Source organism: Enoplosus armatus, chromosome 3 (assembly GCF_043641665.1).
Source record: "Enoplosus armatus isolate fEnoArm2 chromosome 3, fEnoArm2.hap1, whole genome shotgun sequence".
NCBI lineage: Eukaryota > Metazoa > Chordata > Actinopteri > Centrarchiformes > Enoplosidae > Enoplosus > Enoplosus armatus.
The window spans coordinates 12435521-12449440 of record NC_092182.1 but is presented as its reverse complement, the minus strand read 5'-3'; the positions used below and the strand labels follow the sequence as shown (position 1 = coordinate 12449440).

The window sequence follows — 13920 nt, the reverse complement described above, 5'->3', positions numbered from 1 at the left end:
AAAATCATTGAGGTGACTGAGGTAGAACTATTCAAATAGATTGACAAAGCAATCTGAACTCAAGGTCCACTTACTCGCTTGTCCTGGAGCTTTTGACCATATCACGTGGTTCTCATTGCTCAGTTGCCATGGAGTTTTATTCTGAGCACCTGTGGGACCTTGAGTTCAGATTGTTTTTTGTCGAGTGCTTTTTCCAAAGTCAAATAAATCAGTTTAAGTCAATTTAAAAAATGTTTAAATGTAAACTTGCAGGTAGAGTACATTATTAGTGTGATATATCTTGAATATATATGTATAGTTAATATATATATATATATATGTTCTTCGGCATCCAGACCAGTTAACTAGTTTATTAAATTGTAGATTTACAATTTAATAAACTTTGTGTTTGGTCTTTATTTATGTTCCCAGAAAATCAAAACCACTGAACATGAGTCCTCTTCACATCTTTTATTTTTTCCCCAACATTTTTATAATTAAAACCTGAACCTCTTTTGTTTTGCCTTCTTTTTTTTAATACAAACTGCCAGAGTAACTGTCAGCACTAATGTGATGATTTACTGAGGAAAAAATCGATTTCTACTGTATAATAATAATCAATGCAACTGCTGCTACCTTCAGCATAGTGTAAAACATACAGAAACTGAACGGACACTTATTTCATATCACAAAATCCACACAATGTAGTAATAACACAGATAAAAGAAGTCCATTTATGCTCACGACTGTGGTGAGGTCTGCAATACTGGCTTGACGGACACTAACTGTAAAGTTTCACCATCTGACTGGATTATATTTCATGACACTGACGTGACGTGACGTGCCATGTGAAGCATGTTTTTCTTTTTTTTTAATTCTTCAAACTTTGTGACACACAGCAAATGGCACTGAAAAATAAAACTGATGTGGTTTTCACGGATCTTAATGGCATGCGTTCACATACACACATGCTCACAGTCACATCTCAGACAGACCTGCCCGAATCATACACAACAGTGGAGAGGGTAAATATAGGCTACAAAGGTAATAATATACAGGTACAATGTCGACATATCAAAGAAAATAGATGGAAAAAACAGACAGTAAAAAATATAAAAATTGATAGGATAAAAAGTGAGGATATTGTTGCAGATATTAAGGACACAATTCTCCATTGTCAGCTGTTTAAGGTGCGAGCTCCCTTGTTTTTGACAGCTTTAACATTTCTTCCATGTGTAACTCGAAATGCACCAGCGAAAAAACAAGCTGCTAAAAAAGAAAATCCTCTCAATTTCCCAAGCAAACCGCAATACAACTCACTGAATAAATGTGAGATAAACATGATTATAAAAAACATTTTGGTTTAGCGATTAACACAAAAGTCAAATTATGAAGATAACACATATGTGGTCGCTGGTAGACCTTATTTTTTCAGTCTGAACAAAACTACATTCCTCACAAAACTACAACCCGGAGTTCATCCAGGTTTGCAAAACATGAAGCTCCTCACTGCCATGTTTGTCTCCTAAGTGCTGTTGAAAGTAGGGACATTATTAATCTATATTTCAAAGAGAAAAGTCATGTCAGGATGATGAGCTCATGCTGTCAGTACTTTTAAACATGATCATTACAGGGCAACGAAAGGTGTGTTTGTAACAGATAAATCCAGTTTACAGTACATTTTCTCAAACTGCATCCCGAACCAGCTTATTATAATTTCCTTCTGGCTTCTGATTTGAACGTTTTCATCCGTTACAGACATTTTCTCTGGAGAGAGACCGTTGGGTTTTTAGACATGTGACCTTCAGGCCAGACCCTGTAGAGCGACCGCTTGTCCATGTGACACAGGTACAAATAGAGAGGAAAAAGTAACATTCCCAATCAAGTTTCCAAAACCTTCAGTATGAAAAAGTATTTAAGACAACGAAAGGATGATATAAGTGCTAAAGTTCAATTTCATGGATGCTTCAAGTCTTTCAATGAGACCTAGGGAAACATGTTAAAAGTGCATTTTTTTTCTTACATATATTTTAAGTACCTACAGTACGAGGAGGAGGAGGAGGAGGAGGGAGGGAGGGGGGACTCTGGAGAGATTATGAGACTTCACAAGATGTGACAAACTGTTGCAGAAAATAAATGCAACAATTTCCAAAACACTGAAAACACAAGATGAGTCTTTTCTCTTCTTCTCCTTGAGTGCCAGCATGTTGGTAAGACCCTCGTAGTTTTACCAGACCTCCCGTGTTAAGCTTAAAACTACAAAGTGAGATGTTGCTGTCCCGTCGAAACAGCTTCTATTTGAAAGTACATTTTTCTTCAGAGGCAGATTCAATTGGAAAGGGACTTCTTTTTCAACAGATGGATTGATTTGGACGTCATAATTTTTTTTCAATTGTCCTGTTGAAAAAACAAAACAAAACAAAAAAAAGCTGGAAATGTAAAATGAGTTCTCTTCCTTCGGTTTATGACTTCTTCATTTCAGGTGAGGATCAGGCAGGATTCAAAGTGGTCAGAGTCATTCGGATTCTCACTGTGGAGGCGGGACTGGAGCTGAGGGGTGGAGTGTCTCCCCGGGAAGAGGGGCGGGGGGCTCTGTGAGGGGTCAAAGAAGGGAAGAAAAATGTTAAGAATTTGGACAACTGTCTGGTTTTAGAAGAAAACATTTTCTCCTTGTTTTGACTCTCAGGTAGAATAACTGTTGACAAGAATTCAAATAAAGCTGATAATGCGGTATATTACTATTATTATTGTGTGCAGAGAAGAAAGGTCTGTCTGTTCAATAAACTCACCAAATTATTGTCGGTACTTTCACACCAACACAATTTATATGTATTTAAACATTTGATAATGGCTATTCAGATCTGAGAGCTGAAAACAGGGAAGAAAATAGCAGACGAATATACTAAAATAATGAATGTATGACATGTACTTAAAAACTTTTAATTGAAATGGTGCTGATAATAGATTAACTGATTGATTGACAGACAGAAAATTAATAAATCATTTTGATAATCACTTTATCAATTAAGTCATTTATAAAGCAAAAATGCATGCAACATTCCCTCATTCCAGCTTTAAGGATTTGCTGCTTTTCCCTGTTTTTTATATCATTGTACCTTGAAGATATTTGGGTTTTGGATTATTAGTCGGACAAAACAAGCATTTTGAAGACGTCACCTTGGGATTTTTCACTATTTTCTGACACTTTCTGACACAATCCTGAAAACAATGAAACAATTCATCGATTAATCACAAAAATAATTGACAGATACATTGATAATTTAAATCATTGTTAGTTGCAGCTCATTTCAGTTTTATAGCAACGTTAGTTTCGATATTTGATTTGCATTCTGCACGTATTCGATTTCTCTTTTCCTTAGTTCATAATTGTACATGAAGTTGCAATAATGCACATTTCACACCTATCAAAGAAAGCTTGTAAAACACTTTCAAGTCTCATTTTGCTATTTGATTAGCTACTGAGTTGTGCTGTTTTACATCGGCTGCCAGTATAGCTGCTGTGAGAAGCATGCTGCCTATTTGCTTATATGGTTGACTAAAAGATGCAGCATCAGTCTGACGTTTGTAAAAAATACTGGTAGAAATAAATAAATGTAATAATACAAACTATAACAAAGGAGGAAATTACAGCAACATTCTGTACGTATCATAACATCAACACCTACTGAAGCTACACTGTGCTTTAACGTTAAACTCACCATGGAGTACAGGAGTAGTGCTGGAGCTGGAGCTGGAGTGGGCAGCTGGGGCCTGGCCTGGGGGGCAGGGGGGCGAGGTGTGAGCACCCTGAGGTGGTTGGGAGTCAGGAGCCGCGGCGGAGGAGGCTGGAGGCACGGGGCTGGGGGCCGGCTGCGGCGCTGGTGTGCTGGGAGCTTGCTGGGTGGCGGTCGGGCCCTGGGGTGGTGGGCCTGAGGTGGCCTGGTTGGAATGAGGGCCCCCGGCCTGGCTGTGCTGCTGGTGCTGAATCTGCTGGAAGTGCTGCTGGCGGGCCCTCATCTCAGCGTATTTCAACTGCTCCATGTGGAAGGACTGACGGTCTGCCAGCAGCTGCTGACGCTGGTACTCCAACTACACACAGACACAAAGAAAATAAAATGTCAAAGGTTTTGTACTGCAATGAGGTTGACTACTCTCTTGTGATACTACATATCCCAGAATCCCTAACTCACAGCCTCCCTCTCTCTGTCCATGATGGTTTCCAGTTCTTCAAAGTGTCTCAGTTTAATCTCCAGCTTCTTCATTTGGGTCTCCACCAGCAGAGCCACGAGAGACTTGATCTTCCTCTCTTCCACTGCAGCCAAGTGCTACGAAGAGCGCGACAGAGAAGCTTTAGATTAGAGAAAAAGAAAAAAGGGGATGAAGGATATGCTAAGGCCCGGTGAAAACGAACTCTACCTTGGCTTTGACAGCAGCAGCAGCAAGCGCAGACGCAGCAGCGGTGGCCAGGTTCCCCTCTCCAACATCACGCTCCACCTTAGCTTTCCTTTCTCCTTCACTCTCTGCTTCTCGTTGTGCCTCCTCTGTGCCCTCTTTTCCATCCTTCTCCTTCTCCCCATCGCCTTAGAAAAGAAAGATTTTAAATCATTTTCCACCTTTGACAAGAACACTGTATTTCCTGTATCTGTCTGAGATGCATTCTCGTACCCATCTCTGACTCTGTTTTGTCCGCCTCCCTCTCTCCTTCTTGTTCTCTTCCTCTCTCCTCTTCCTTCTTCCCATTCTCTGCCTGCTTCTCCTCTTCCTCCGCCGCTCCATCTTTGCTCTCCTGTGTGATGAAAGTAAACACAGCACAATGAGCTTCGCAGCAGTTCCTCAGCAGAACTCACAAAGAAGGAACGTTATATTTAAGCGAACATGCATCATACCTTGGCCTCCCTCTTCTCCTCATTTGATTGGCTGTCACTTTTACTTTCATCACTGCTTTCATCTAAAGACAAGACAAGTCAGAACCTTTCATTTGATTTTTCTGTTTCCTGCAAATGTATTTTCTCTCTTGCATGTTTCCATGCTGTATGTATGCTGTACGTGTGTGCGTCCATCCTACCAGGTCTTTCTCCCTCCTCCAGGCCGGTGCCTGCGATGCCACTGCCCTCCAGGCCATACAGCGGGTCCTGTCGACCGCTGACCCTCGCTGCCTCCTCCACCCGCCGCACATGAGCCTCAACAAGCGCTGCAGGAACCTCCTCCTTCATACGAGAAAACTCCTCTGAGACGGAGAGAGACAAAAATGAAAGGTTATCAGTTTAAAGTTTATTTTAAGTTTTCGTGTAATTTCCCCCCGGGAATCAATAAAGTATTGATTCTGATTCTCTGATTTAGATTTGGTAATCAATAATGACTAGGTTTAGATTTAGACCAGATTTAAGTCTATTGTGGGGAGATCAGAAAAGCATTTTTATGCTTTTTTTTGGCAATGTGTTTTATTTTTAGTATTATTTAGGTGTGTATAATTTATGACTTGCTTGTTATTTATGCTTCAAATACCTACTTTGGGTTGTCCTACAAAAATAGTCCATGACGAAAGCTCTCTTATTGAGCTCTCATCAAAGAAAAACATGTATTTTTTTTGTATTTTCTTAAGTTTTTAATAAATACTAAATCAGGTATTTAAGCATTCACAGTGAATTCAATCAAACCTCAATCTTCCTCAAGGCGCTCACTATCTCATGCTCACACTGTACTGTGTGTTTTCAGTGTCTGTACAAATTCAAAATGAGCTGCTTCTCACCCAGAGCGGACTTGGCTGCAGCTGAGGCCACACGAGGGTCGACAACAGAGGCGAGGAAGGCCACCGTGCTCATCACGGGGTTTCCCGCTTGGCTGAAAGGTATCGGCTGGTAGGCCAGTGGTCCCATGGACGAGGAGTTGTCCTCCAAGTAAGGGTCTTCGATGGGTAGCCGCAGGAAGTGCAGGATGCACTCATCCTGTGTACGGCTGCCCACGTGTTCCGAAACCTTGTTCCAGTCGTCCTTGTACATCTCCAAGCCCTGAGGGAAGTGAGCGCTACACTTAGCTCCACATTTCAGTTTTTTTTTATTTTCATGTTTACAAAAAGAATCATCAGCATCATCACACAGTTGATTTTAAAGATAATTTGTACCTCAAGTAGTAGCAGTGTTTCTTGTTCTGTCCATTCCCTCATAGAGCTCGCTGTACTCTTGCTCTGTGCACAAACATCACCAACACTTTGTTAATAAGGCAGGTCATTGCAAAACACAGCAAGAGAATCATTCTGTCATGCATCTTCTTTGACTTGTACCTTTACAGAGCCACTCTTCTTGCTGTACATGTCGGTCCGCAGCCCAAAGTTTTGCAGATCTGCTGGTTTCTCCTTCACTTTATCTGGGAAGGATATCATCTGCTGGGTAGCAGGGGTCTGCAGGTACAATGACACAGGGACAAATGTAAAATAACCCAGAATATGTGTGCATGTGTCTGTTTGTGTTTGTGTGTATGCAGACCTGGGACGTCTTGGGCTGCAGGGGCACCAGACTGGATGGAGTGTCTGCCAGGACATGGAAGTGGGAGGTGGGTGGGGGACCCATGGGTGTGGGCCGGCTCTCTGAGTCCACCTGGTAGTTGATGAGACCCCACTGCTCCAGGAAGGCGTGGACTCTGCAGATGAAGAAGAAAACAAGTATAAACACCTCACTGACAGCCGTTTGACCAATACAACTGTATAGATCCAGACAGTTAAAACTTTCAGCCTCCACCTACCTCATGATGGCACACACGTCTCCTGCCAGATTCCTGCGGCAGGCGGTGGAGGTCAGGTACTCCTGAGGGTTCAGTCGGTAGGTATCAATCATAAAGTTCCTGTACGCCAGATAACTGAAAGAAGGAGGTGCAAAGAGATATTTCAACTAAGACTTACCGTTGTATAATATGTGATTTATTTCTAAATGTGTGTCAGACAAGCATTTCAGAGAAATACCTGTAATAAAAACAACAAAACTGTGTTGTGTACTGATCAAACTTACATCTCAGGGGTTTTGGATTTGTTCTTCCCATTGAAGAACTCTGGCAGGGCTCTGCGCTCAATGGCATGAACACTGGACGGAAAACAATTATGACATTATGAGGACTCACAGCTGAAACACATCTGAATGACTCACTTTTGACTTTTCTGAGTCACATCTCATGTCTCATGCTCTCCAGTGGTGAGTGGATTGCTCAACATGAGACTGCACTGGTTTCCATTTCAACCAAAATTGACACCAGCTGATTTCTTGCTTTTCACATGTCTGAATTATATACATATGTCGGTGACATCTCTGAAATCACATTACTGCTGAAAGTGGAGAAATAATGAAATAAAATAAAAATGTTTTTCTTCTTACCTGTTGTAGTCAAACCAGGCAGCGTAGCTCGGTATTATAATGTGGTGAGTTTGCTCCGTCACATTGTCCTCGTGAAGGTCCGAGCCTTTCACCGGTTCCCCCTTCACACTCGGAGAGCCTTCCTCCTCCTCCTGTTTCAACACAATCACACGCTCAAGACGATATCCAGGGTTTACTGTCCTCACTGTGATGTTCCCTTGCACTTTCACGAACTACCTTACCTTGCCTGTTGTTTCCATGGACTCATCCTCTTGCTCGTCTGTTCAAAACACAAAAGACTGCTAAGTGAATGTATACACAGTTTGGAATTTGTACTTTTCCTTCATGTTGGGAGAGACAACAGTCATGTGAAAAAAGTAGTTACAGGTGGCCATGTTTGAGGAGACTTAAACACGTTTTGCTCACCCATATCTGTTCCTCCCTTTACTGGAGTCGAATCTGAGTCCTTCTTCGTGTTACCTGCAAAAAGAGATTATAATGTCAGCCAGTAACAGACAACAACTACTTTAAAGTCTTAAAAGATCAACTGGGGTTCATTTTAATGGTCATCCAACGTTGGAGTTGGTTGTATGGTTGTTTTTATCTATATTTTGAACATATGTGTACTTGTCTTGGCTGGGTTTCCCTCTTCAGATGCTGGAACAGGTGACGCTTCATCTAAGTCCTTACTAAGATCCTCCTGTTCCTCCTCTCTCTGGCCACGTTTAGACTTGGTGTACGGGGTTGTTGGCCTGTCCACACACACACACACACACACAAAGAACAAAGACATTATTTTACAATATTGCATAATGTCTCTAATACAGCTGTTGTTGCTGATTCTACAACAAACAACTAAAGCAACACGTCATTCTTTAACAGCTGATGAGTTACATCAAGACATGTCTGGTCACACACCCTTTTTTTGTGTTCTTCTTCTTGCTCTCCTGCGGCGGAGGGGTGGGGGAGGGCGACGGCGAGCGCTTCCTCTTCTTGGCGCTGCCAGGCTTCTTGTCCCTCCGCTCGTCAGGCGTGGTCACCTCATCTGTCAGGGTCTTGGCTGAGATCCTCTTCCTCTTAGGGCAGCCCTCGCCGACTTCGTAGTCCTCCTCGTTCATCCACTCGTTATACTGGTCCAGGTCTAAAATCCACTTGGCATGGACCTGTGAACAAAGACCATACAATGTATGACCAATACTGACATTTTTCTAGTGAGCATATCAACCACCTGAGTGAAACGTCACCAACTTATTCCACAGTGTCAACCAGGCAGTGTTGACCACCTTTTCAAACTACAATAGAAACAATTCAGTATGTGAGCTGCATGTACTGCATATGTCAGATGCTGAACAGATGCGTCATTAATAAGAAAGGCATTTTTGTTTGGAACGAGCACACTAAAGGAGCGGTGTGACGGTATTCATGATAGCACACTAACCCAGTGTGCTGATTATTGTGTGAATGCAGCTCTAAATGTTTGAATGCTTCACTGCTCTTACTATCATGTCCTAGCGAGCGCTGACCGCCTGGAGCAAGTGATGCTCTGAATACACAATAAGAGCTACCAATTCGCCACGGCTCTTCAGTCTTGGATGTTTTGCACAGAGAGAAAAGTGTACGCAGTCCTCTGACAGGTTTGTATAATAAAGAAAAGACACATAAAATAAACTTCCACAATTACAGACTCATGTTGTGCAGAAAAGCACAAGACCTTTATATTAAATTATAGTCAACATAAAGACATTTCCCAAAAATAATACACATGAAATAATGTACAAAGCATATATAATTTTCTGTAATCTGGTGTAACAGTGCATTGTGCACCCATAAATAAATGCATATTTCATTTGAATATTACTCATTCCAAGTGTCATTTAGGCTCAATAAAGTGTCAGAAAAATAAAGAGACAAGACACAACAAGCAACAACTTTGCCAACAGAGCATGACAAGGAATGAAATACCTTCCTGGGCTTTTCTGGGCTGGGAGGATCCTCTACAGCAGCCTCAATCTCACTGGCTGGTATCCAGGTATCATAACTAAATGGTGAGAGGAGCAAGGTCAAAGGTCAAAGCAGGGGAAAGATTACGAGTTTGGGCTTGTAAAAAACATCTCAGGTAGACCAGTGTCTAACTCAAGCTTGTAGAGTTCAGAGAATAGCAGATCCATTCTACAGTGTGGGAACTTGTGTTATACTTCAACAATAAGAAGAGACAACAGTTTTCAGTTAAGTGTAAAATGTTGAATGGTCTTCATATCTCTGTAAACTCAGCACCAACCTGTCAGGAAAATATCCCCAGTGAAGCAGCACTTGCTTATCTCTCTTCATCACCGGACGCACCCACTCCTCTGGAGAAAAAGAGAAAAAGACATCAGCAAAAAAAAGCAATCAATGCAGCAGAATTCACAATAAAAACCACAAACTGTGCTTTAACAACATCCGAAGCCTCACCTTCCTCCAGGCTGGTCGGAATAGGAACAACAACATGGGAGCTGGAGGCCTTGTCCTCAGTTACTGAGCCCTGCAACAGATAAAGTCCATACAATTAACATTCAGTGGGGACAGCACAAGGAAATAAGGGTGAAATAAGGGCCCTCACATGAAGGCAAGTATTAAGCAACTTTTCTGTCTGTAATACTGAGACTTTTAACAAAACAAAAACACACCTGATGTCTTTTGATGATGTCTTTCAGTTTCCCAAGCAGTTTCGGCTCTATGTCAGGGCTCAGGTAGATGACAGGTCTTGTCAGGCAGTTGTTCTGAAATGAAGAAATACAGCAGGTGTGTAAATCAATGAAACTGAGACATTCACAAGCATAAATTCAAACAGGCAGGACAATATTTATGAATATACATTTTTTATTTCATATAATCTCCATTAAAATAGGAACTCTGTGCTGTTGAGCTTCTCAGATTAGGAGAGCTGGACGATCTTGTAGTGTAACTGCAGGACTGATTAAGTGGGATTACTGGCTAAGTCACATGACTGGGTGCTCTTCATTATTTCTATCTGTAAAGTTCAGACACATCACAAATATGATGTAAACAGAGGAGGAGTAAAACTGAGTATTTTCTTTCCAATCACTTAGCCCTGGTGCCGGCAGCAGGAAAAAAAACAACAGAAATTTGTCAGCCGACTCCTGCTGGAGCTCAGAGTTGATGACTTAAAAATACTATTACACCTCAGAAAATTAGAACTTAAAACATTTCCAGCTTCATGTTGGCTGTCCAGATAATGTGTGTAACAAACATATATAAAGCAAAGCTCTGAGGCAAACTCACCTGCACTAAGGACTTCTCAATCGTCATGAACATCTCCACATTTCGGTCCATCCTCGACGGATTCTGGAAGTCAAACCTGCGCCTACCAGGAAATTAGACTGGAGTTACACATGAAACGGCAACATAGCCAAAGTCCAACTGAGCACGGTACATTTAGATAACACACTTTATTTGCAGTTTGTCTGTTTTTTTCTACATTTAAACCAGCCAGAAAGAAAGCCTTACCATCCCTGGTCACTCTTAAACTTGTAGGCAGCAGCCAGGATGTGGCAGAGAGCCCCTCCTGACTTGAAGTCCAGAAAACACTTCATCTGCACACACAAAACAAACAGTTTCAGAGGTAAAGTCATGTGAATGTGCGTATGAATGACAGAGATAAAGGAGACATACTGGCAGCTTGGTGAGTGGAGGGTTGCTGACATGTCGCCCGAACACCTCCTCCTGGAACTGGAGCAGCTGGACCACCAGGCTGGACAGAGACTTGTTGGTGGGGGGCTCGGCCTGGATGTACTGAGAGGACAACAACATGGAGAGAAAGTCAGAGCTGAGCCAGAGAGAGGACACATAAAAATAAACGACAGTGTGCTGATGGGCGCTCTGTGTGGTCACAAAAACTGGAGGTTACATTGCTGTCTGCTTTATTATTCAGGGTAAGTTATGTAAGTTATGATTTGTAACATCTGATATAGGGATTAAATATCATTCATCATAATTAATTGTGTTTGTGTTTTTAATGAAATGATGTATTTATTTCGTTAAATCAGTGTGTCTAAACGCCAGCACACCGCTCACTGTTATTCCAGACGGGCCATGGCTTCAGTCAGCGCGGCGCGCCACAGAGCCAACATCTGGATCTGAGCTGCAGTACCGTTAGCCGATTAGCTAACTAGCTAGCTAGCTGGCTGGCCGGCTAAAGTCACCCCCTTTGCAAAAATCCACCCTCGCAGGTCTGACTGTGTGCTGCTTTCGGATCGGGTTAGCTACGATAACGTATAGGGACACCGCCATTAGTGGCCGCATCTGGTGCAGCTGTTGGCTCAGCATCCTTTTGTATCCCCGCTCGCGTGAATCAAACAGCTGGACGTTCAGCAGCACCCTCCCTCCTCTCTTTGTCACTGCCGCTGCCCAATAGGTAAGTGCCCACATTTCAGGGTGAAGAATGTAAGCTCAGGGTGTATGGTTACAAAGCATGCGGTCGGTACCTTTTTGTAATTCTTCCCCAGCCAGACGCGGACATTATCAAACTGAGAAACGGTATCAGACGCTTCGAAATATTTTACATTCGGGCCGCCGTCTTTCTTCCGCACCGCCATCTTTGCCTGCAGACAACTAGTCGACGTCGGCTGCCGCCCAGCGGCCAAAGTCTGGTACTGCAGCTGTTGGACGACTCAGGGGCTGTAATAACAATCAATGTACTGCAGGTGGCGCAGTTGTGTAGAGAATAATTTTAAAAATGCTTCTTCATGACGTGAGGGCAGCCGAATACACCAATGGTGGAGGAAGGATTCAGATTATTGATTTGACAGCAAATTCAACAATACCTCATTGTAAAAATACTTAATTACAAGTAAAAATTCTGTGGTAGAAACAAAACCCTCCGGGTACATGGTGGTGGCAGTGTGAAAGAGAAGGACTCAAACTAAATCTATTCCAAGCAGCTACAGCTCCTGCTTGTGAATATTAACTTTGTTTCCAGGTAATAGTATTCTTCAATATTTTATTTCACCTTGGTAACCAGTTCTTGACTTGTTCTTCCAAAAAACACAGTCATTATCACTGCCCCATGTGCACATGCAGAGAACAGGGGACAGCACATTACAGTCAATGACATGTTTTCCAAATAAAAACTCATTCAGTTCAGTGTTCATGACTGCAGACACTCACACGAGTCAAATTCAGTCCTGTGAGACAGACTGGATGCTTTACTTATTTACTAATCTACAGTATATATTCTGAAAACACAATGCAGTTTAGCGTGAGTACAATATTTAGGAGTCAAGCAACCATTATATTGCAGCACACTAGTGGAAGAATCGTCATAATGTACAATGTACCGCAGTATTTTTTTTTGTCCTCTACCACGATAATCTGGATATGGCGAGTTGGCCTGGAGAGTTTACAGTGACTTTTTCCAACTTTAACTGATAAGAAATAACTGTAAAAGCCTACTGTACATGCCATCCCTGTCTTTGGTCTGTTATCAGGCCAATGTCATTGGGTTTAACTTGAAAAAGGACACAATTTTCTGAATCAACTTTCTGACAGTGCATACTGTAAGTGGCAATTGAAATTCAATATGACTCAGTCATCTCAGTCATTTTCTGCTTCCTCACTGAGAGTGATTTAGAAGTTGATTAATTGCCACTGCCATGAAAAGACTACATGAGGAGGCAACATTTAAATCACCAAAATAAAGCAAAAAGAATAAAGTAAATCTTGGGGGGGGACGGATGCAATTTTATTATTTTTATTTTATTTTAATATTGTGATTAAATGGCCTTCTTGCAGACGGACCTGCGTAACTGTAGTGATGAGATACTTGAGATACAAGGATGCACAAGTGAATGACATAATTCGACATAATCAAAACAAAGTTTGAAGGACCCGGTTCTGATTCAGTGAGTGCACATATTGTATTTGCTAAAAATGTGGTTTTAATAATCTATAATCATCATGTGAATCAGGTATATAATGTCTATTATCACTTGACTATCAGTTGATTATTTTGATTGCATATGGCCTTAACTATGAAGGCACTCTCTTTAAAACAGATAAAGTTGATTCCACAATTTTCACAATATTATTCAGGATATCCTGCTAATTATATCTATTTTGATTAATTCAGTCGTGGTGTGACAGCAGGAGGACAGTAAGAGGAACGATGCCTTCACTAATCAATTTAACCTCTGGTCTTAAGTGTCATTTGTTATGTTTTCTGGCTAAATTAAATTCATTTTCCTTCTTCAGCCTGGTGATAAATAAAAGCAACGTGTGAGGAAAACAAGTTTTTATTGGCAATTTTTAAAGGGTTTTTGTTTTTTTTGTAGTTTTTTAAGAAAGGGTAGGGATGATGATAATTAATTTCCAATTACTGCAACATATTAAGGAAATGACAGACCTAAGACATTAATGCAATGCTCTGTCACAGACTTAATATTATATGAGTATGCCCAAACAAAGAATTATAATCATATGATTTGTCCTATAATATTATATAAATATCACAGCAAAAATCAAAGCTCAAATGGTAAAAATATAAAGTAAATATATGTTAAATATATGATAATATATGACAAAAAATGTTTAGGAAGACAAAAAA

The 13920-nt window shown here is 41.3% G+C and overlaps 1 protein-coding gene across 1 annotated transcript; it reads right to left on the bottom strand.

The window, feature by feature from the left end:
* Positions 1-2506: 2506 nt before the first annotated feature.
* smarcc2 (SWI/SNF related BAF chromatin remodeling complex subunit C2) lies at positions 2507-11914 on the bottom strand. The gene is made up of 27 exons (XM_070902003.1): positions 11804-11914; positions 10992-11111; positions 10827-10912; positions 10602-10683; positions 9986-10078; positions 9771-9840; positions 9598-9667; positions 9282-9357; positions 8238-8482; positions 7947-8071; positions 7746-7799; positions 7562-7599; positions 7341-7471; positions 6981-7052; positions 6718-6831; positions 6462-6615; positions 6260-6376; positions 6101-6163; positions 5729-5987; positions 5045-5206; positions 4866-4927; positions 4645-4765; positions 4396-4559; positions 4170-4304; positions 3699-4068; positions 3157-3198; positions 2507-2571 (listed from the first exon to the last, which is right to left on the bottom strand). Exons 1-27 carry the CDS (start codon positions 11912-11914, stop codon positions 2507-2509), a joined length of 3201 nt encoding a protein of 1066 aa, XP_070758104.1.
* Between the last annotated feature and the right edge of the window lie 2006 nt (positions 11915-13920).